Source organism: Chelonoidis abingdonii, chromosome 11 (genome assembly GCF_003597395.2).
Source record: "Chelonoidis abingdonii isolate Lonesome George chromosome 11, CheloAbing_2.0, whole genome shotgun sequence".
In the NCBI taxonomy this organism is placed as follows: domain Eukaryota; kingdom Metazoa; phylum Chordata; order Testudines; family Testudinidae; genus Chelonoidis; species Chelonoidis abingdonii.
Window position 1 is genome coordinate 38,325,113 of NC_133779.1, and position 21,023 is coordinate 38,346,135.

General features: G+C 53.4%; 1 protein-coding gene across 1 annotated transcript in view; it reads left to right on the top strand.

The window, feature by feature from the left end:
* The window catches only part of ARID3A (AT-rich interaction domain 3A), an 89,140-nt gene extending 76,993 nt beyond the window's left edge, over nt 1-12,147 (top strand). The window contains exons 5-9 of the mRNA XM_032785764.2: nt 5,220-5,403; nt 6,049-6,293; nt 7,044-7,355; nt 8,159-8,248; nt 9,101-12,147. Coding sequence (XP_032641655.1) covers nt 5,220-5,403; nt 6,049-6,293; nt 7,044-7,355; nt 8,159-8,248; nt 9,101-9,291 — 1,022 coding nt within the window. The 3' untranslated portion in view covers nt 9,292-12,147. The remainder of the gene's footprint in view (nt 1-5,219; nt 5,404-6,048; nt 6,294-7,043; nt 7,356-8,158; nt 8,249-9,100) is intronic.
* Nucleotides 12,148-21,023: the final 8,876 nt, after the last annotated feature.

Here is a 21,023-nt window from a genome sequence, read left to right on the forward strand (position 1 = left end):
TGGGGATTGGTTAGACTCTGAGCCATGTGAGCACCAACCAGCCAGCCTTAACATTGCTAGCAATCTTAAGAGTTGAAAAGGGGACCTAAGTGTATCTGACGCGGGAATGTGTGCCTGAGTCTGCAGACAGCCTGAACTAAGAGGTGTGAACTGTCCAATTCAGCCTCGTGCTGAGACCTGCTGCTTAGTCCAAGTAGGGGCAGGGCTATGGCGGGCGTAAGGGTGGGAACATGGGAGCTAGGGACTTGGGTTGTGGGCTGGTTGCTGTTCACAAGGGTTCAGAACAACCTGGGTTCCTCTGAGACCCTTCCCCATCACCAGGTTTCAGAGCCTGAGCTCCAGCCACACCCTGGATGTCTACCTTGCTATTTTTAGCCCTGAGTGCCCAAGTCAGTTCACCCAGGCTTTGAGACTCATGTCATGGGTCTGTTTTGGCCCGGTAGACATACCCCGGAAGCCTCAGCTCCTGGTTAGGGACCAGAATAAGTGACCAGATTTTTAAATAAACAAAGCACATTCTTTTGAAAATCTGACCCATAAGGTTAAAACACTGAGCTGGGTCTCAGGAGATCCAGACTTCATTTCCAGCTCCGCCACGGTCTCCCTGTGTGACCTTGAGCAAGTCACTTAATCTCCCTTCCCCATCTGTGAAATGAGGAGGAGAAGTCCGTTTCCTCTCTCTTGTCTGTCTAGACTGTAAGCTCTTTGGGAGCAGGGACTGCCCTGTGGTCTGCGCATGCACAGCGATAGGGCTCTGATCTCTTATGGCCTCAAGGTGCTGCCACCGTATCAATAATCTCTGTTGCTGACAACAGCTGCAGTTGAGCAAGCTTTTCCAGGGACAAACCGTGATCAGTAACATTTAAGTAGCTGTGGTTTAACAATACCCTCCTCCACCGCTGGCCTGTTTCCCTTTTTCCGGGGAGCAGCCATAAATTAGCAGCATCACCACAGGGTGGGGATTTTGTTTCTTGCTTTTAAAAAGGCAATAAATCAATAATGGAAGAGGCGGGAGAGGAGAAATCCTCCTTGGCTTTCCCGCCCCGACTTCAGACTTTGCCACCTCCCTCCCCCACCCTTTGCACCCTTCCCCTCTACAATAAACCAGAGATCAAGACACCCCCCAGCCCTCCCCCGGCTTGTCTGATTGAATCATCGGCATGATTCTTCAGGCAGCTATTGATGAATGGATGTATTACAGCCCACCCCCTCCCTGACTATATGTGGTCTCTCTGCCGCTTTGTATAAACATCCTGTGTCCGCACTTCCCCGCCCCTTTCCCATCCACTCTCGGCCCCAGCTCTGCACGAGGGTGGTAGGTGCAGAATGATACTGGCTGGAACTAGCTGTTTGCTAAGTGTAGCATTAAAGCTGAACACGTGATTCATTGCAGATGACTGTTCTACAGATGGGGAAATTCGTCCACAAACCAATTGTGTGTGTATGAGAGAGAGAAGAGAGTGTGTGTTGTGTTGTTTGGTTGTCATTATGATGGTGGTTTTTTTCTTTGACAAATGTCTGTTCTTTTCCAGCTTCTGACTGGGTCCTGCGCCAGTGTTCGTAGTGTGCCCCTTCAGAATTGGCCAGTTCAATCCAGGGACTGCCTGCAGTTCTAGTCTTAGACCGGGCTCCTCACCCGAGTATCCGAGCGCCTCCTAGTTGTGTACTAAGCCATGCAGCAGACATCCCTCCCGTAGTGGCTGTGACGCATGGGCAGCGGAGTTGGTCGGGTTTTTTTTAGTACATACGTTGCTCTGTGTCGATGGTTGCGAAGGCTGGTCAGAGATAACACGCCTGGCACTTGGAGTGGAAGGTGGGGAGGTTTGGGATGCGCCGTTGTGCCTGAGGCAGCTTGTGCCATGGTCCGGGACCAGCCACCGCAGACGTTCTGGCTCTGGCACAGCAGGCTCGGCTTCTGGCCCCTGATTGGACGATGTAAGACCAACGCGTCTGGTGCCAGGACGCCTGTTGGCACACGAAGGCCCAGCTCTGCTTGCGATGGGCTGGATCAAGCTGTACGGAGCTGGACTCAGTAGAGGGCTGGAGTGGGGCAGATCCTTCCCTCAGTGCCCACGCACCACAAAGCAGCGGCTGCCCTCCCGTCCAGCTACTGCTGCAGCCCAGGATTACAGTGCTGCCTCCTTGGGATCGGGCGTCACTGTCTGACCCAGGTTGGCCACATCCCAAGGACGTGATCCAAACCCGATTAATGTCACAGGCAGCTTTTCCCCCCTGACTTCAGCGGGCTTTGGATCAGGTCCTAATTCTCCTTCCCTCCCCTGCCGTGAGCCGGGATCCAACCAGGCGCCAGGCAGCTGGGTTCAGGGACATGCAGATCCCTTGCATGGGGTTCTAGTGTCATCCCCCACACACATGCCTTTTGCTGAGGTCAGGGACCTCTGCCTGCACAGGGGCTGGGGCAGCTTCAACCCATTAGGTTGGAACCACGTGGTCCATCCATCGCGGCCTGTAAGCTTGATGGGCAGAGACAGTCTTGCATGCAATGTTGGCACTCACCCCCACCCCTTGTTTAGCCCTATGGGGGAAGTCAGTCTCAGAGGGCCATCAAACCCTAGAGCCCCAGCTGCCATTGATACACTAATGATGCGAGGTCTGCAGAGATCTCACTGTAAGAACGAGCTTGCGACCATGTGAGTCTGATCCGGACTGAGCTCACTGCACCTCCGTGGTGTCAAAGGGAGGCACTGTACTGGGGTGGGGTGAACAGTGGGGACTGCACCCTCTTGGGGAAGCCCCTGTACTGCTTATCTGATTTCTCGTATCATATAACTGAGGGCGCCTTGCCCATCTCATCCGTTTGTGTCTCTCTCAGACACACACAGACTCTTTCTCTCTCTCTCTCACAGCTCAGGGTACGGGTCCCACTGGCCTGGATCTCCCAGGGCAGGTGTGGGGAAAAGCTAGAGCCAACCTGACTTTTCTCAGCCCTCAGAGGGCCTGATCTAAAGTCCACTGGAAAGGTTCCCATTAGCTTTGGCTCAGACGCTCTTTGCTCTGCATTGTAGGAAACTGGGGAGCCAAGGGGGTTTTCTTTTCTTTTTGGAGGGCGAGTGGGGGAGAAGGTTGTTTTTTTTTCTTCCATGGAAAAGTTTGTTTTCCAATAAAAAATGCAAACTTCAAATCCTTTCTCCCCCCTTTTCTCACCTCCTTCCCACTTTCCTGCAACAAATGGGAGAGGAGACAGCCTGGGTAGGGGGCTCATTGACAAAACAACACAGGTTTGGCTTTAAAAGCAAAAAAAAAAAAAATTGAAAAACTGGAACATTCCAAACAGAATGAAAATGTTGATGAAAAATCTTGTTCACGTTTTCTGGAGGGAGAGGGGTCCCCAGAGACTTTTTTTTTCTTTTTAGGCTCTTTTTCATTGAAAATTGTTTTTGAAAGAAAAACGACCAAATGTAAGATCTTTCTTAGACAGTCAGCTCTGCGGGCCGGGCCCTCCCTCCTGTGTTCTGAGGGTCACCAGGCACGCTGTTATTAATTATTTGTATTACTGAGGTACCTAGAAGCTGCAGTCCTAGACCAGGGCTGCATTGTGCTAGGTGCTGCAGCCCCTCTCTAAAAAATTTACAATCTACGTATAAGAGAAGAAAGAAATGGATGAAGCTGGGGGAGGGGAGCACAAGAAAACATTGAGATGATATCATCTCCTCTCTGTAATGGTCTGCGTCCAGTTTTTATAATAGACACATCCTTAAAGTATCCTTGGCCTGGCCCCTAGCCCGGGATTTTTATCAGGAATGACACTGACTCTCCTACAGGTTTTGGCCTCCTGGGGCAAAGGGGGCTGGGAAGGTGGGGGACCCTCTGTAGCCCTGTTTGGGAGAGAGAGACTCTCGGGGAAAGTTTTGGGCTCAAGCCCGGTTGGCCCCTCGTCTCCGTTTTGGGGTGTGAATGCAGATTTGAAGGCATTGGCCCATTCGCCCCCTCTGGCCCAGCCAAGAGCGCTGTCTCAGCTGTGATCTCTCATGCATTTTTAAATCCAGCTCACCAGAGTAGATGGGACCTTCTGGTCCATTGCACAACAGTTTGGTGTCTCATGCCCTGGGACGGTGGCTTCCGTCTTTTCCCTGCTCTGACTAATTCCCTCCTCCACTTAAAAGCCCCATTGCTGGGCTTTGAGTGCTAGCGCCACCTGCTGGACATGACCCAGCTGGTGTCTGTAAACTCCTCTCCCCGCACTGGAGGGGCAGAGGAGCTGCTGCCGGCTCAGGGCCAGGGTCTGGGGAGAGTGACGTGCGTCTGACGCTAATGCAAAGACAGAGCGGTGGAAAATGGCCAGAGTATCCTGTGCAGGGAGGGTTGGGTTTCTTGCTCCATCACATCCTTTTCCTATCCGCCACCATGTCACTTCTGTGGTACCTCCCTGCCCCCTACCACTTCCCAGGAGCTGTTGCTGACCAGTGCAGGGCGGCAGAGAAGTCCAAGAAAATTACCCCTTCGGATAGGCAGTGGGGTCTCTATATCAGCCCAGTCCAATACACCAGGCTCCTTCAAATGTGTGCATGACCGGCCCCAGCCCAGCAGAGTAGGGGCAGGGATGTGAATAAAAAAATGTTTAAATAGTACCATGCAAATATGCAAACCCTCCCCCACCCACAATCGGATACCAGCCGGGCGTGCTGGGAAGGGGGCTGGGGTTGTTCCTGTGCTAAGCGCAGATGAAACGGTCAGTGGAATTTAGGGGACCTTTCCATGCTGCTACGAAAAGGATTTTCTTCAAAAACATGTCCCAGGCACACTCGGGATAAAGATGATCTCATCTGAAGGGCAAGTTTTTCCTTCCTTGTGTTAATCATACATTATTGGAGATCCCAGAAGCCTCAGCTGAGATCGTGGCCCCATTGCATTAGGTTCTATAATATACATGTTCTTAGGGACAGTCCCTGCCCTGAAAAGCTAGAAAGGAGGTATTCATAGACTATCAGGGCTGGAAGGGACCTCAGGAGGTATCTAATCCAACCCCGCTCAAAGCAGGACCAATCCCCAGACAGATTTTTGCCATGATCCCTAAATGGCTCCCTCAGGGATTGAACTCACAAACCTGGGTTAAGCAAGCCAATGCTCAAACCACTGAGCTATCCGTGGAAAATTAGGGTGTGGAGGAGGGGGGTTACTTGTCTGAGAGCTAGGGATGGAATCCAGGGTTTCTGCATCCCAGCTGCAACTTGCTCTTCTGTTTCACCCCCGCCCCACAGGGACCCCCGTCAACCGAATCCCCATCATGGCCAAACAGGTGCTGGATCTTTACATGCTCTACGTACTGGTGACCGAGAAGGGGGGCCTGGTTGAAGTGATCAACAAGAAGCTATGGCGGGAGATCACAAAAGGGCTCAACCTGCCCACCTCCATCACCAGCGCTGCCTTCACGCTACGCACTCAGTAAGTGCCATGGGATCCAGGGGAAGGGAGGGGGCTTTCCCTGGGCAGGTGGGAGGCCGCCCTGCCCTTCCATCCAGCGAGCCTAGTGCTCGATCCCAGCTTCCCACAGTGCTGGGAGATCCCAGCCGCGGTTCCTTAGTCCAGCAAGGGCCGGAGGCGGCTGGTGGCGGGGGATCATCTACTGTTTGTTTAAGGGGTGGCACTCGGCCACAGCCCATCGTGGGGCTGAGTGTGTGGGATGCTGGGTCCCCTCTCCATTTCCCAGATTGCTCTGCTTCCTGCTGGATCCGCACCCCCTCTCTCTTCCCCTGCCCAGGATGGAGAAAGGGGCGTCAGTAGCCAGAGGCTGATCTGGACTGGCCCCTGTTAAGGTTTGACTGGTGCAGGACAGAGTGTCGGTGTCTCCAAACTTCCTGCTTCCACCACCCAGATGGGGAGGGGTTGGAGCTATAGAAATCCCTTTCGCTTGAAGGCGTGGAGGTGGTGCGGCTCTGGGGAAAAGGCACCTCTGGATCAACGCCGACAGGCGCCCGTGTTAGCAGCTGGCCTGCAGGAGCCACCTCCTCGGCAGGTGGGCTGGGAGGTTTCTCGGGCGGGCAGGAGATGGCTGGTGCCGCGGGCTGAGCGGGGCGTTTCCTCTGGCAGATACATGAAGTACCTGTACCCCTACGAGTGCGAGAAACGAGGGCTCAGCAACCCCAACGAGCTGCAGGCCGCCATCGACAGCAACCGGCGAGAGGGCCGCCGGCAGGGCTTCGGGGGCTCCCTCTTCACCTACTCCCCCAGCGGCACTCCCGGCTTGCTCTCTTCCCCCAAGCTGCAAGTGCCTGGTCTGGGGCTGGCAGCCACCAACGGCGGCCCCATTGGCCCTGGGCAAAAGATAAAGAAAGGTAACAGCTTGGCTGGCACCCTGCTTGGCACGAGCAGGCTGGGCCATGGGGGGAGCGAGGGAGTAAAGGTCTCAGGATTTGGCCCCTTTAGCTAGAGCTTTTCACCCTGTGGTTTCAGAGCCCTCTGGAGCGGGGAGTTAATAACATTCCTATGGCACTCATGGGCAAAGGATAGAACCCAGGAGTCCTGAGTCCAGGACCAAGTCCAAGTCCCCTCTCCTCCAAGAGCTGGGAAGAGAACCCAGGAATCCTAATTCCTATTCCTATTCCCTTCTTAACACTGGGAAGAGAACCCAGGAGTCCTGGCTCCCAGACCTGCGCTCAGTCCACGCTGCTACACCAGCTCCTTTACATGGCACTACTTTAATGTCAATCTCAGAGCAATTTATAACCATTAATGGAGTCAGCGGGATTGCTCTGCTCACCCACCATAAAATAGGCTAGGATTATCCCTAGTCTGCCACAGGGGAAACTGAGGCAGAGTGCAGAGAAGTAACTTGACCCAGGTTGTACAGGAAGGCAGTTGGGACCTAGGTGTCTTGTCACTAGTCCTCAGTGCCATGCCCATGTGAATCAACACAGAACACATTGAAGGAAGAGTACCATACAACGGAGCCATCCCGTCCTGTAGCAGGGAGCTGGCTGGGAAGGCTGGGTGTATGTAAAGCTTGTTTCTCATGCACGTGAAGAGTCTGGCCTGGACCAGCCCTCGCGAGCTTATGGGACTCCCGTGCCCTCTCCTTGTTGCAGAAGAGGACTCGCCCATCCCAATCACGATGCCCAGCCGACTCCCTGTGTCCCTGGCTGGCCACTCGGTGGTAGCAGCCCAGGCAGCGGCCGTGCAGGCAGCCGCAGCTCAGGCAGCGGTAGCCGCTCAGGCCGCGGCCCTGGAGCAGCTGAGAGAGAAGCTGGAGTCTGGGGAGCCTCCGGAGAAGAAGATGGCTCTGGTGACGGATGAGCAGCAGAGGCTGATGCAACGGGCCATCCAGCAGAACCTCCTGGCCATGACGGCGCAGCTACCCATGAGCATCCGCATTAACAGCCAAGGGACCTGCTCTCCAGGTGGGAAGCGCTGGGGCTGGCTCGGGGGGGGGGGGGGGGGGGAGTCACATTGCAGATCATCCCCAGAGATTAGTCTAGGGGCCCCCAACCCCATCCCAGCCCACTGGACTAAGGCCACCCCGTGCACAGGTCGTCGACAGTGGGGATTGAACCTGGGACCTCTGAGTCTTAAATGCTGAGTCTCCACTGCATGAGCTAAAACAGCTGTCTCCAGCTCCCCTGTCCAATGCATGGGCTGCTCAGCCAAGCCATTTCCCCTCACCCAGCGTGGGAAAGGCTGTTTCACTCAGCCAGAGTTTCGAAACAAGTGCCTCTTCCGTGTCATATCTGATCCAGTCCCTCTCTCCTCTCAGCCGCTCCCTATACCAAAAGCATTTCCTTGCACCGTCCTGGACCCATTTTTAGCAAATCTGAAGACTCAAATCCCAAAGCTGCTGGTGTCCTGCGAAGCCAGGTTTGATTCCCAGGGGCGTGGGGGCCTCTGCTCCTGCTGATGATGCCAGACCCCTAAATCAGCCTTGTCTGTAGGGCTCGCTTTTCGTTCTCCACGTCCTTTTCCCCATCCGCCAGTTTCCATGGATCCCTGCTGCCTGTCCAATAGGACCACAGTGACATTTAAAGGCAGACCCAGATGCCAAGTCCCCCATCTGTAAATGGAGAGGTTTTTTTTTTTACCATCCCTGTTACTAGCTGAGTGGAAAGGATTTGGGGGTGGCGTCTGCAGGGTTCTGTGAGCCTGGCGGGTCAGGGTGGTCTTGTTCTGACTGAGCACTTTGTTTATAATCTGATTTATCCTGCTGCAGAAAACCGTCAGGATTCCGGCATGAGCCTGACCAGCAACGGCACGAACAGCATCAGCATGTCAGTGGAGATGAACGGCATCGTCTATACAGGTAATGGGAACATGGCCGGGTCTCCGTCTCTGCCTCTCGTCCCACCCCTCCCCAGCCCCTTACTGGTCCAAACAAAAAGCAAAACACAGATCTCCCTGGTGATCACGTTGATGGGGGCGAAGGGCCCCATCGCGCTGAGGGCTGTACAAGCCCAGAGCTGGCTGTCTGATCAGAGCCTAGGTATTGGTCTCAAGGTTCCTATTCTGCAGTCCCTTCCCAGCCTTTCCAGCGGTGGATTGGATTGCTCCATGCCGGACACTCCTCTCCCTTTGCAGGCTTTTGGTCCTGGCGTTTGGGAAGTAGTAACTCGCTTCTCCACGTCTCGCTGCCCTTAGACAATGTGCTTCCAAACTCTTTCCTCTGGGGACAAAGGCGCTTGCAAGTTATTTTCATGAATCAGCACCGCTATGGTAGTGCCTAGAGGGCAAGAGCCACACCCTATTCTGTTGGGCGTAGCACAGGCACCTGGCGACAGCTGGTCCCTGCCCCGAAGAGTTTACGGTCTAGATAGACACGGTTGCGAGGGGAAAAGGAGGCACAGTAACTAGCTAGGAATAGAACTGTGGGCTCATAGGCCAGGGCCTAAGCACTAAATCACCCCTCTCCAATGAAGCTTCTTCCTTAGCTGCTTATTGCCTGTTCCTCTGAAGCCACTGGCCGCTGACCAAGACGGATGCTGGGCCGGATGGATCGCTGCTTTGATCCGGGCTGATGGTTCCTATGTATCAGGGCCCCACTGTCGTAGCAGGGAGGACAGGGGAGGAAGGAATGTTCTCCCCACTTCATGGCTTGGTTCCCCCTGGAATTAGAAGCAGCCCTGCCCCAAGCCTCTCCCTCTTGTCTCTCCCCCAGGTGTGTTGTTCGCACAGACCCCCGGCCCCTCGTCCTCCTCGCTCCCTTCCTCCGCCTACAGCAAAGGAAACAGTGGCAGCCGGAGCAGCAGCAGCAGCGGTGTGGGGGGCAGCAGCGGCGTCTCCCAGGCTGCCCCGGCTGCTTCGTCCGCCCCTCCAACCTCTACCTCTAATAACTCTTCTTCGCCTTAGCCCACCCTCCCCCAACGGCAGCACCTCATCTCACCAAAAGACAAAAAAAATTAAAATAAACCCACACGTGGAGCTTCTATCACAGCTGATGCCAAAAAACAAGCTTGCATCTGGCTTTCCCGGGGGGTGGGGGGAGGAAGCCCTGTCTCCCCCTCCTCCTGAGAGGACTGGAGAAAGTTTTGCAAGGAGAAAAGCTTTAATCCAGGGGGTTTCATTAAAAGCAGCCTGGACTCTGAGCCAGTCATTACCTGTTAGCGTTGGAGGTGATGCATCGTCCTCCCGGAACGCTTTACCTCACAGACACCCCACTTTGCACTGTGCGTTTGTTTTTTTTCAATGTTGTTGTTTGAAGTTGTGTTCTTTTGGATACCTCCAGACAGACACACAGTCGCACCGACGCCCTCAGGCTTGTGTTTTTAATGAAACCTCCCCACCTTTCTTTTCGTTTCTTTTTTTTTTTAAACCGAAAACAAAATTTGCAAAAGCGGGAGGAATTTTAATCCTTTAAATCTTTTTGATTTTAAGAACTACACTCAGTATTTTATGAGGTGGTTATTTGGATCTCTCTCTCCCTCTCTTTTTTTTTTTTTTTGTAAATAGCTTCTATTTTATTCTCTAAAAAAAAAAAAATCAAACCTTAACTCTCAAAAATGATATATATTAGTGTTCGTTCAGGGAAGCAGGACTTGGAAACCTTGTAACCTCTTTTTCTTTTTTTCTTGTCGTCGTCTGATGTTGATCTTTGGTCAAGTTTGAGCCGCGCTACTTTCTTTCGAACACAGGTGACACCCGAGGTTCAAGAGAGAGCCAGGGTGACCCCACCGAACGAGCTCAGGTGTTTGTATGCAGGGTGGAAGGGGGCGGGGGGGGATTTAAGCAAGCTCCATTTGGAGATCTTAGGGTTGAAGTTGCATCTTTGATCTGCAGTTATTAGGAGATGGTTTTGTATAGCTGCCTCATCGGGAAGAGTCTGCATTTCTAGGATCCGTTTCCTTCAGGGATAGAGGTAAAGAGGTTAGGTGCCACCTCCTCAGGCTCTCCGCTCCGCAACTAGCTGTTGGACCTTGGTCCTCTAGGGGCTTGAGCTGACCCTGATCCAGAAAAGCACTTACACGCCTCCTGGGCTTCAGGCATCGCCTCAGTGAAGCCGAAGGGGTTACTCACTGCTCCAAGTTTAGCACGTGCATAACAGCAGTGCTTTGGCTCAGGGCCAGAGTGCGCAGCCAAGGGCAGGCGGCGTAAAGCGGATCTGTCTGCACGGCCAGCCTGCTTCGTTGGGGACCTGCTTCAGTAAAGCGCGTGGTCGCGGCCCGCTGGCGGTAAGGGGACTTCAGCAAACGCTTCACAGTTTGGGTTTGAGAGCTGTGCGGATGGGGCTGGGGGTGGCGCGGGGAAGGCAGTACGTGTGGAGGTGGCGTTGCTCGACACCTGTAGCCTGCAGTAACGATACGCTTGCCCTGGCTGGCAGGAATTCTCCGGGCATAACCTGAGGGGCCGCAAAGGGTGCGATTCCGGCTTGTAGGCTTTGGAGGCAAAAAACAGGTTTTGCATCGCGAGACTGAACGGTAATGCTCCCCAAACTCTACTTCCCATCCCCAGTCCAGAGCACCTTCCGTCTCCCTTTGCCTCTTTTATTCCCTCTGATCTGGACCTATATGTGAGGGAATTAGGTTCCCCACTCCGTTGACTTGCCCCTAATTCCATCTGGCTTCTTTGAAAATCCCAGGCTTAACCTGAATCCGTGGTACAACTGATGCTGCACCATTGAGGGTCCTGCTTGCAGCTGCCTGCAGTTTCCTGCAACTTGGCCTCATCACAAGGGACCGGCTGGCCTGTTACACTTGGTCTGTTTTGTACTTTTCTCGTGTGTTAGTTTAATTTCTCGGTGGAGGAAATTAACGTCGATGACTCCTCTACTTCCCCACCCCACCCCCTCCCAGGGGACCCTGTTCCCAGGGGCTTACAGTACAATTCTCTCCCTGTAATTGGATCCAGGGAGCATAATTTAATGAGCTCTGTGCTGTGTGCCGTGTTCCTGACGGGAGTGCGGGGGCGGGGTTATTCTGGAGGAAAAACTCCATTTTAGAGACAATCCAGGGCTTGCTGCAGAATTTGTCTGTCCAGCTGGGAAATCTCCTGCAAGGTGCTGAGTGCCGTTAATTCCCATCGAAGCAGCTGCGTGTTGAATGTGCCCAGCACAGCTCAGGATCGGGCCTTAAGCGTGTGTCCTGCTGTATCCATGTGTTTCCTCTGCCCTGTCCTGTGGCACCAGAGCATCTTTACCTGCATAATAACCCCAGCCCATAAAGGGCCTGATTCTAATTCTCGGCTGCTGTCATTTACACCAGCACAGAGGGTGGGCGTGAAGCAAAAGTGCTTTTGCACTGGTGCGAACATCTGCGCAAAGGGCAAAGCAATGGAATGGAGACCCAAGGCCTCCCAGCTTGGTCTCTCTTGCAAACAACAGGGGTGGGGCGCTCTGGATTTTTTTTTTTAACAATGTCTTTTCCTGCTGATTTTTGTGCTTTTCTATTTGATAAACCAGCTCCCAACCTCCCCAGCCTGTTTTTCTAGTCACAAGCCGCTCTGACTGCCTCCAGCTCCCTGACCCTGCATTCTGCCAGCAACTACCAGCCTGATAGCTCACTGCTCTGCTGGAAACCAGCACAGAGAATCTGATCTAAAGGCAATACTATAATGTAGAATCCAGACCGTACACGTGCCCTCTCTGCCCCCATCTCCCCACCCCCGCCTGCCTTGCTTCTTTCGCCAGATTCTAGATACTTGTCACACCTCATTGTCTGCTCAGGGCTGAAACAGCAAACTGGGTCTTCGTAGGTTTCTTTTCTTTTCTTTTCTTTTCTTTTCTTTTCTTTTCTTTTGGACAGATGAAGAAAACAACTAGAAAAATCAGGGGTACTAAATAAAAGTTAAGGAGGTTCCTGCTTCACATCTTTCTGCACCATTTTCTCTCTGGATCAGCCGTAGCACGCGGGGGGGTCTCTTTCCTGATGTCTCCTACGGTGTTGCTGGCGAAAAGCAGATGTGTGGACTAGATATTTTCAGAAGGGCTCAGTGCTCTTTAGCGGCACTGAAACAAGTGGGCAGATTTTCAAAGGAATCCAGCAGGTTGGGTCATGAGCGGTTTGTGAAAACTGACCCGAGGTGTCACAATAGAAGCTGAGCACTCATGCTGTTCTAGCCCCGGTAGCGGGCATTGAGCGTTTGAAAATATGGCCCCACTGCCCAAGATTTTTACACCTCAGGCCTTTGGTGCTCCCTGTGCTGCTAGGCGGACGAGGGTGGGAGCACTGCCATGAAGCATATTGTTGCAGTGATATTTTTAGAATGTGCACTGGGATTGGTTTTTTTTAATCTCCATAGTGAATGTTAAAGAGACACCGTGGGCTTGCCGCATTTCTGTCTGAACAAATTCCCTGGCATTGCTGCAGCTAACCTGATGCTCCCTGAAGATTAGAGACAGGACAAAATCCCTCTGGGTTATTTTTGTTTCCCCTCTGTGCCTCTGACAGCACTTTGTGTGTGGTCAGTTTCACTGTTTTTCCCCCTCTGCACGGCCTGAGCCAAAGCCCACTTCAGTTTCCACTGACTTTGGTCAAGCCCCTAGCACCTCAGTTTCCCTTCCTCAGAGTGGATCTTAAGGGGATTGTGAAAGCAGGGAAATCAGCAGAGGGACTGCAAAGCAGGTGCAAAACCCTCCTGCTGCCTCCAGGTTGTTGAAATTGACAAGATCTCAAGTTGATTGCGTCCCTCCGTAAACGGTCCCTTAAAGCTCCCCTGAGTGGTTGCCCGAAACCAATGGTCACTGAACCCAGGTATTCATGCCAGCAGACACATCTCCCATCTAGCTGGGATCTAGCCAGGAACACTCTGTCATGGAAACAGCAGGATGGTCGTGACCCCTAGGTTTTGTCATATACAGTGATTCTTCCTCTGGGGGTGGGGCGGAGAATGTTGAAGCCGTAACACGTTCTCTGGGCCAGGACGGTTTGTGCCAAAATCATAATGGCAGTTGGGAGTGTTGAGTTTTTCCCATTATAGCTATACCAGTACAGATCCTAGTGTGGCTACAGTAAAGCCAGTATAAAGCTGACTTATACCAGTAGAGCTGTTTCCCTTCTCGTACAGCAAGAGCACCTTTCTACCTGTGTAACTGCATCCCCACTAGTGGGGTTATGCTGTTTTAACTATACCTGTCTACCTGGGGAGGGAGGAGCCACGAAGCTGCTTAAACGTGATGCAGAAAGAGGCTGGATTTAATCCTGTTAAATGTTAAAAGCCTTCTCCCTCGCTCTCTGGTTCAAGCGTTAATCAGCTTTGTCACGCAGAGGGAGAGGGCACCCTCTGGAGTGGAGTGGAGATGTGTCCTCTGTCCTGGCCTTAGACTTGAGAGTGGGCTGCTCTCTTTTCCCTGGGGAAATGTGACCACTACGGTGCATGTATCAGCTTCTCAGGGTACATACCTGGGATGCACAGGGTCCTGTTGAGCCCTGGTATAAGTGGGTGCAGCCTCTGTTGATTTCAGTGGATTTGGCATTTGCTTAGGCCACGGCTGACGTTGGTCTCCAGTGCCTGCCGCGGAAGAAAAGCGGCTGCTACCGGGTGGTGGGAAAGCATCTTTGTGAATGTTGTGAGCTGTCTTCCGCTAAGTGGGATGCTGACACCGCTGAGCCAGCCAGAGGGGAATGCTGGCCGTTCCCTGTTCCCAACTAAACAGGCCTGGATCTGCTCCATTATTCCCTTGCATGCCCAGCCACGGGCCTCATTGCTCAGCTGTGGACCCGTTTTGCAATCCTGGGCACAGATGGTGCATCCTCCCTGCCTGTTGGTCGCACACATGCCAGTAACCCCCCAGTAAACAGCAGGGCCTGGCTTGGCTACTCCTTTATTTCCCTGATTGCTGAGATCCCGGGAGGTGTCCAGGCTTCTCAGGTGGCTGAAGGCATCTTGGCCTCCCAGAGAATCTGGCTAGAAATGCACTCCCTGTTCAGACTTGTCACTCAAGTGCCCCTTTGACCTTAGAGGCCAGGGGATGTGTATCCTCATCAAGCCGCTCCCCTCTGTTCCATCCAGCCCGGCCGTTGCATCTTTTCTTTTTAACCAGGCAGCTGTTTTGTATTTTAAAAAACTGTCACCGATCTCTAGGTTAATGATGCTGCGGTAGCTCCTTCTGGAGCACCCGGGATCAAACCCACTGACGCCAACTCTCCCATTGACTCCGAGCGAGCCAGATTTATGTGCCTTTGCCCAGCCTGCTGCCAAGTTGCCTGTAGATGCACTCAGTGGCAATTAGCATCTCACTCCTTGGCCCCTTCTCCCCCCATGGCGCTGCTACCAGATTCCTGGCATGACAGTTCCTCCATAGGCAGCACAGCAATGAATCAGACCTCTGGTGGTTTCTATACCAAGAGCCAGGTGGATGATCTCCAGAGGGTGACCTTTTTAATGCCCTATGGGACAGCTCCTGCAGAGAATCCAAGCTAGCGTCCATCTCTCTCTGCTGCCTCACAAGGGGGGAGAATATGGAAGCAAGGGGATCTGGTGAGCAAGGACCAGCTGTAGCAGCAGGCCGCTGGTGATACAAGCTCCCATCATGGAGAAAGCAGGGTGTTTATAGAGGGAGGGCTCACTTGACTTCCTCAGCCAGCCGCCAGAATCCACCAAAGTCAATGGCACAGCTCCCACTGACGTCAGGGGGCTTTGGATGGAGCTTGGTGCCACTTGGGATTATAGATGGATATATCTGTACTTTAACAGACTGTTTCTGAGTGCTCCCTTCTTGTCCTGTGCAGACGCACAGAAAGTTATGGCTTTTTGCCGCATTGCCGTTTTCCTTCCCTGCCTGCTAGCCCCCAACGCCTTCTGTTTCCTATTGCTGCGTCCTGGCTTTGGAAGTCTCCCTGGGCTGCTGCCCTCAAAGCTCCATTTTCATGGAAGCTTTGAAAGGGGATCAGCAAAGCTAAAGTGAAAAGTGGAGCTCAGCCCAGAGATAGGAGCTGGCTGCTCCCCACTAGCCGGCACAGTAACACGGGGCTTCATTCCTCCTGCGGACACCTTCCAGGAGTTCCTGGGTCTCGCCTCGGTCTGCCTTGAGTCACCAGAGCCCTTTGATGTGCTTGGCTGAATCGGGCTGTGTGTGTTTGCTGGCATCCGATTTCACAGAGCGATGCAGCCTCGAGCAAACTAAGAGCCACCCCTGCAGCCTGACAAATGGGACCGATTTCTAGACTCCGTTCCATTCCCCTTCCCCCTGGGCGGTTCACTCTTTACGCTCCTGCCGTGGCATTGACCCTGCACGCTGGGACCAGCAACCCTGCTAACCCGCAGCCTACGTTCAGTATGCAACTCAGGCGAGATCAAAGATCCCGAAACCCTCTCTCAGTAGTTAGATAAAATGAAGGGTTTTCCCCTCTCCCACCTCCTCACTGCCAAAGCCTGTAGCTAGAGAAGTCTCCTGGGCACAGACCGTATGTCTGACTTCGTCGCTGAGGGGATCTCTGGCTGTTCTCCGCCCGTGTTGGGTGCAGGACCAGTGAGGGGGCATCTCTGTTCTCCAGACACCCCAGCCAGTCAGGCCCTTGAGGCTTGGCTCTGTGCCTGGCCTGGATACGTAACCTCTCTCAGAACGAATGCGTTGCTCGCCTTGTATAAGGAGCCTTAGAAAGCGGGGGGGGGGGGGGGAGAAATTCTATATCAAATTCTATATCTCGTGTGTGTTTTGAGTGTGTGTATAAAACAAAACCAACCAACCTTCGGGGTAAAACGTGTTTCTTATGCAATCTGGGCTCTCGGAGCAAGAGTAGGATTGTAACTCAGGGGAAAAAGACCCGCTGTCTGAATCTGATTGTACTGGGTATTGGGGGGAGGGAGAAGGGGCAGGGCAGGATTTGTTTGCTGTGTCATTTATTTTAAGTTCCAGTTATTGGGGGGGAGGTGGGGGGGGGGCGGTGTGATTTCTTAGCCCTGATGTTTTATCCAGGAGAAACTTGCCTTAAAGTTGCCCAGCATGGCAGGTGGGTGACCTGGGTTTCTCCCCAGTGCTGGCTCCGTAGGAGAGGCAGCTTTGCTAGGGTAGCTTCCAGCTTGTCTCTGCCCTGCTCTCGCTGCAGGAGGCCGTGTGGCCTCAAGGAAACCTGGACCCGAGCACTACTGAGATACTTGACTTCAGAAAGGGCTGCATGCATCTTTGTGGGCCTGCTGCCTTGGGGCTGCATGGGTGATCCCGAGGGGGACCCTCAAATTCCACCCTGGGGACAGCTAGTGTGTGGAAAGGGCTTGTCTCCCACACCACCTCGCCGGTGGGCACTGCTCTGCCTCTGGGCTGCCCCGGCTTCTACCAGCAGCTAACCCAACAGCCTCTGAGCAGGCAACACACCCGGGGAGGACGGGTGCAGGGGCTGGAGTTGCCTGCAGCCCAGACAAGCCACAGGGCACCTCTGCATGCCAAACACTGGACAGCCCAAGAGTCATTCCTCACCCCCATCCCCTTAACTCTGGTTCGTGGCCCTCAAATCCCCACTAGCCCAGAGTTCTGCTGAGCCCACCTGCTCACTTCGGAAGGTCTGGCTAGGACGATGCCATGGAGCGCTTGCCACTAGGACTTGAACGTGCTGTTTTAGGGCCTGCCTGGCTACCTTCACAGAGAAATCCGGCGGGATGGCCCCCAGAGGACTCTTCATCACTGGTTTTTGTGCTGGTGGTGGGGGGGTGTTTAGATTTTTAGTAGGTTTTGCATTTGTACAGTCCCCATTTTATTCCTCTCCTCACCCCCCCACGCCCCCCTAATTTTTTGGTTGGGTTTTTTGATTTTTGGGGCAGGGGGCAGGGAGAGCATATTACATTCAGCCTTTTTTCCTTTCTGCATATCAATTTTAAAAAAATTCAGTTTCTCTGGGATTTGAAAGGCAAAAGGAATGAACACAGCTGCAGATGCAATTATACAGCATGCATATCTTAACTCAGGTAAAAAAAAAAAACAAAAAAAAAGAATTAAAAACCACATTCTACCTCTGATAACGGCGGGCCTCAGGCTGCCTGTCCTGGGAATCCCGCAGTGAAATATTTCAGTTTTGCAAACATTCAGGTATTAAAACTTTGTGATTATTAAATAAAATAAAATAAAAACACTGAAAGTTTACATTTTATAATAACATTATTATACAGATTGTATTTAAACTTCAGAATATTTAAGACAATTGTAACCCTGTAAAGTTGATGAAATATTAAAGACAAAAACAAAAATCTGACTTTTAAAATCAGCATCTGATTTCTTTGTTGCGTTGCCTGGTCTTTATCCACAAGGTCCCTCAGTATTCAGAGAAACCTCTTGTAAAAAGAGGCAGGGTTGCCACTGGGTTATTAGGTGAATTACGGTAGTGCCTAGGAGCCCAACCCCTTTGTGCTGGGCCCTGTACGTCGTTAGGTATATTACAGATGCCGTGTACAATGCACTAGATAGGATACAAAGACAGAACAAAGCGCCAGTCCCTGCCTCCAAGAACTTCCAATCTCAGCATAAGGCCAGAGAGAAAAGGTGGCTACAGACAGTTGAGTACAAAGAAACAGGGCTGGGCAGCGCTGCCTAGCAGGTGGATCCCTTTCCAACAGGTATACTAGAGCAAAAAACGAAATCATGGGCTTGATTCAGAAATAGCTGAGTAAGGCTCTGCAAGAGGGCTGCCTAGCTGACTGTAGGATGGGCCTTTCTGGTTGTAATGTCTATGAACTCTTGCAATGTTTGGGGATGGGGAGGGTCTCTTAAACCCCTAGCTTCTCTGTGAGAATTTCCACTTCCAGTTACAACTCCCCCGAAAGGCCTCACCCTGCTGGCTGTGGAGAAGAGCGTGGAAGGGAGGCTCAGAAAGCCTGCCCACCCTGTTATTTTTTCTGCTCGTCTCATGGTTTTGCAAGTGGGGCTGGCGTGATTTTGGAATGCCTGGGATTGACAACACAAAAAAGGAGATGGGTGGTCAGTAGACTGCACTGGAGATCTGCAGGAGACTGCCCTGGGACAACCCCCAAGGCTCCACGTTGGCCTGCCCCTTGGTTGGTCACGGGGGCCCTGATCCGGGGAAGCACGAATACACGTAGGTGCTTAAGACCCGATGGGACTTGGAACCTGTGCTATAAGTTAAATCGGCTTCTTCCCTCCTCCCTGCCTCCCTCTGCTTGGAAAAAGGCCCCTGACTCCTCCAGTGGTCTTTGCACCCACCAACTTGCTGCCTTCATGCTCAAATCCCTCCAGCCTCCTCCCCACCCACTCTCCCTGGCTGACTCCTAAGAAGCTGTGCTGGAGAAGTGGATCCCTGCAGCTGGCGGGGCTGAGAGGGGCTGGCATGGGCGGGATTCTCCTTTAGACTCTGCAGGCCAGTCCACTGCCATGGAAGCAGGAGCTAGTCCTGCCCCTCCTTGTCCGCAGATCCATAAAGCTTTAGGTTGCTCTGCTGGGACCATCCATTAATACCCAGCAATTTCCAGCTCCCCTGCTTTGCACAGCGAGAGGCTGGGTTGGGCTGAACCAAACTGGACCGATCTGCTGGGCTCTGTCACTCAAGCCTCTCTCCTTTCCCCCTTTATTTGGACAGGGTAACATCCCTTCCCTGGGGTCCAGCCCCTGGCTTTTACAGCAGTCCCGGAGTGGGGTATGGAGCGCTCAGGGAGGGTGGGATAAGACACTACACTTGTTAGTGGGGATCTCAAAAGGCTTCATGGGGGCTCCAGGGATTAGTGCTTCATTTTACACCAGCAGGGAAGGGACGGAGGGCCAGAGAGGTGAGGTGACCTGAGTCCCACAGCAGGTCAGCAGTGGAATTTAACCCAAGAGTCCTGGCTCCCAGTCCCCTCCTCTAGCCCCTGAACTGCAGTGCCAGAGCAGGGACTAGAACCCAGGAGTCCTGGCTCACCGTTAATTGCGCTAATTGCTGATCATGCTGCCTTCCTCACAGAGGAAGAGCTACACAAAAAGTTTCCCTAAAAGCTCCCTCCATGCCTTATCTTCACCCTTCTTTTCCCAGCCCCTGCCCTGGTCTCAATCCAGCTGGTGTTCTGGCAGTCCCTACTAATCGTTCCAATTTAGTGCTTGCCCCTTTTTCTCTGCAAGGCTTCAGCTGGTGCTCGGGGGGAGGATTCCCTTAAGGAGGGGCCCAGTAGAATCGAATAGGGAGAAATCCTCTATAGAAATTGCCCTGAACCCGTAGAGAATTGATCAGGGAGTGAAATCCTGGCAGCAGGGGTTGGAACCGTGGGCTAGCAGGGAGCTGATTCTCATTCAAAAGGCCCGAGGGGGGTGGGGGTGAGGGGTCGGCTCCCAAAGGGGGTTGTAGGGCAGGATGATCCAACTGGCAGAGAGTCTTGAGCCGGGTGACCTGAGGCCACTCCGGCCCATCTGTGCTCAGTGTAGAATCCTATCGGCAGGCACGGCAGCTGTCCAGAAGCAGGGGAGGATTCCAGCCTCCCGCCCAAGGAGCACGAATGCTGCACTCAGCTTCTTGCTGCCATCCCCAGAGCTATAGGGACAGGGTGGGGCCGAGGGCCAGAGCTCACCTTCCAGCACCCACCTGCTGGGCTAATCAGGGGCAGCATCTGCCAAGCTCCAGAGGCAGCTTGGTTTATTCCTGTGGCAAGAGTTTAACCCACCCCCTGCGGTGCATTAGGCAGTGAGTCAGGGACAGAGCTGGGGATAGAAGCCAGGAGTCCTACCCCCCTAGTGTCGTGCCAGGAGCAGGGCCAGTGCTTCCATTTAGGTGGCCTAGGCAATTGCCTAGGGCGCCAGGATTATTGGGGGACGGCATTTTGCCGGGGGTGGGGGCGGCAGGCAGCTCCGGTGGACCTGCCGCAGTCGTGCCTGCGGAGGGTCCCCTGGTCCCGCGACTCCAGTGGAGCAGCCGCAGTCATTCCTGCGGACAGTCCGCTGCTCCCACGGCTCCGGTGAACCTCCCGCAGGCATGGCTGCGGCAGCTTCACCGGAGCCGCAGACCAGCGCGCGGGGGCGGCGAAATGGCCATGCGCCAAGGGCGCTAAAAATACTAGTGCCGGTCCTTGCCAGGAGGCACCTGAGCCACCCCTGGAAGTTCAGTCCCCTGGTACTTTGCAGCCAGTTCCACCCAGCCTGGAGTGAGGGGGCTCAATGAATGACAGCACGGGAGAGAAAAGCATTTCATATTCTCCCCTCCCTGGCACCTGCACGTCCTGCTGTGGGGAGCCAGCCATACCTCAAATGGGAGCTTGGACAGGGCCGGAGACTTAGGCCACAGGGATTCCCTGGGACAGCGTTTTAATTTTGAACTGGTTGTGATTCCCCCTTTGTAGCAGTGCCAGCTATTTCCTGGGCTGTTTTTGAGGCCCTGCATTCTTCTCAGAGGGGGCACCATGCACTAAGGCACAACATCAGGAGCCAGGACTCTTGGGATCTATTCGCAGCTCTGCCACGGCCTTTGCTGTGTCTCCTTGGGCAAGTCACTTCACCTCCCGCACGCTCTGTTTTTCCCGTCTAACAGAGATAGCGATACTGACCCGCCTTTGTACAAGGCTCTCAGAGCTCTGCAGCTCGATAGCTCCCATTCGCAGCGAGCCCTCCTCTTCCTGAAGGATCCCTTAGCATGCAATATAGCCACACAGCACCATGAAACGCAGCCCCCTATCCCCCGAATGAAACACGCTCCCCGACAGCAAAGGGAGGGGAAACTTGAACCAAAGGCACCAGGATAAACCTT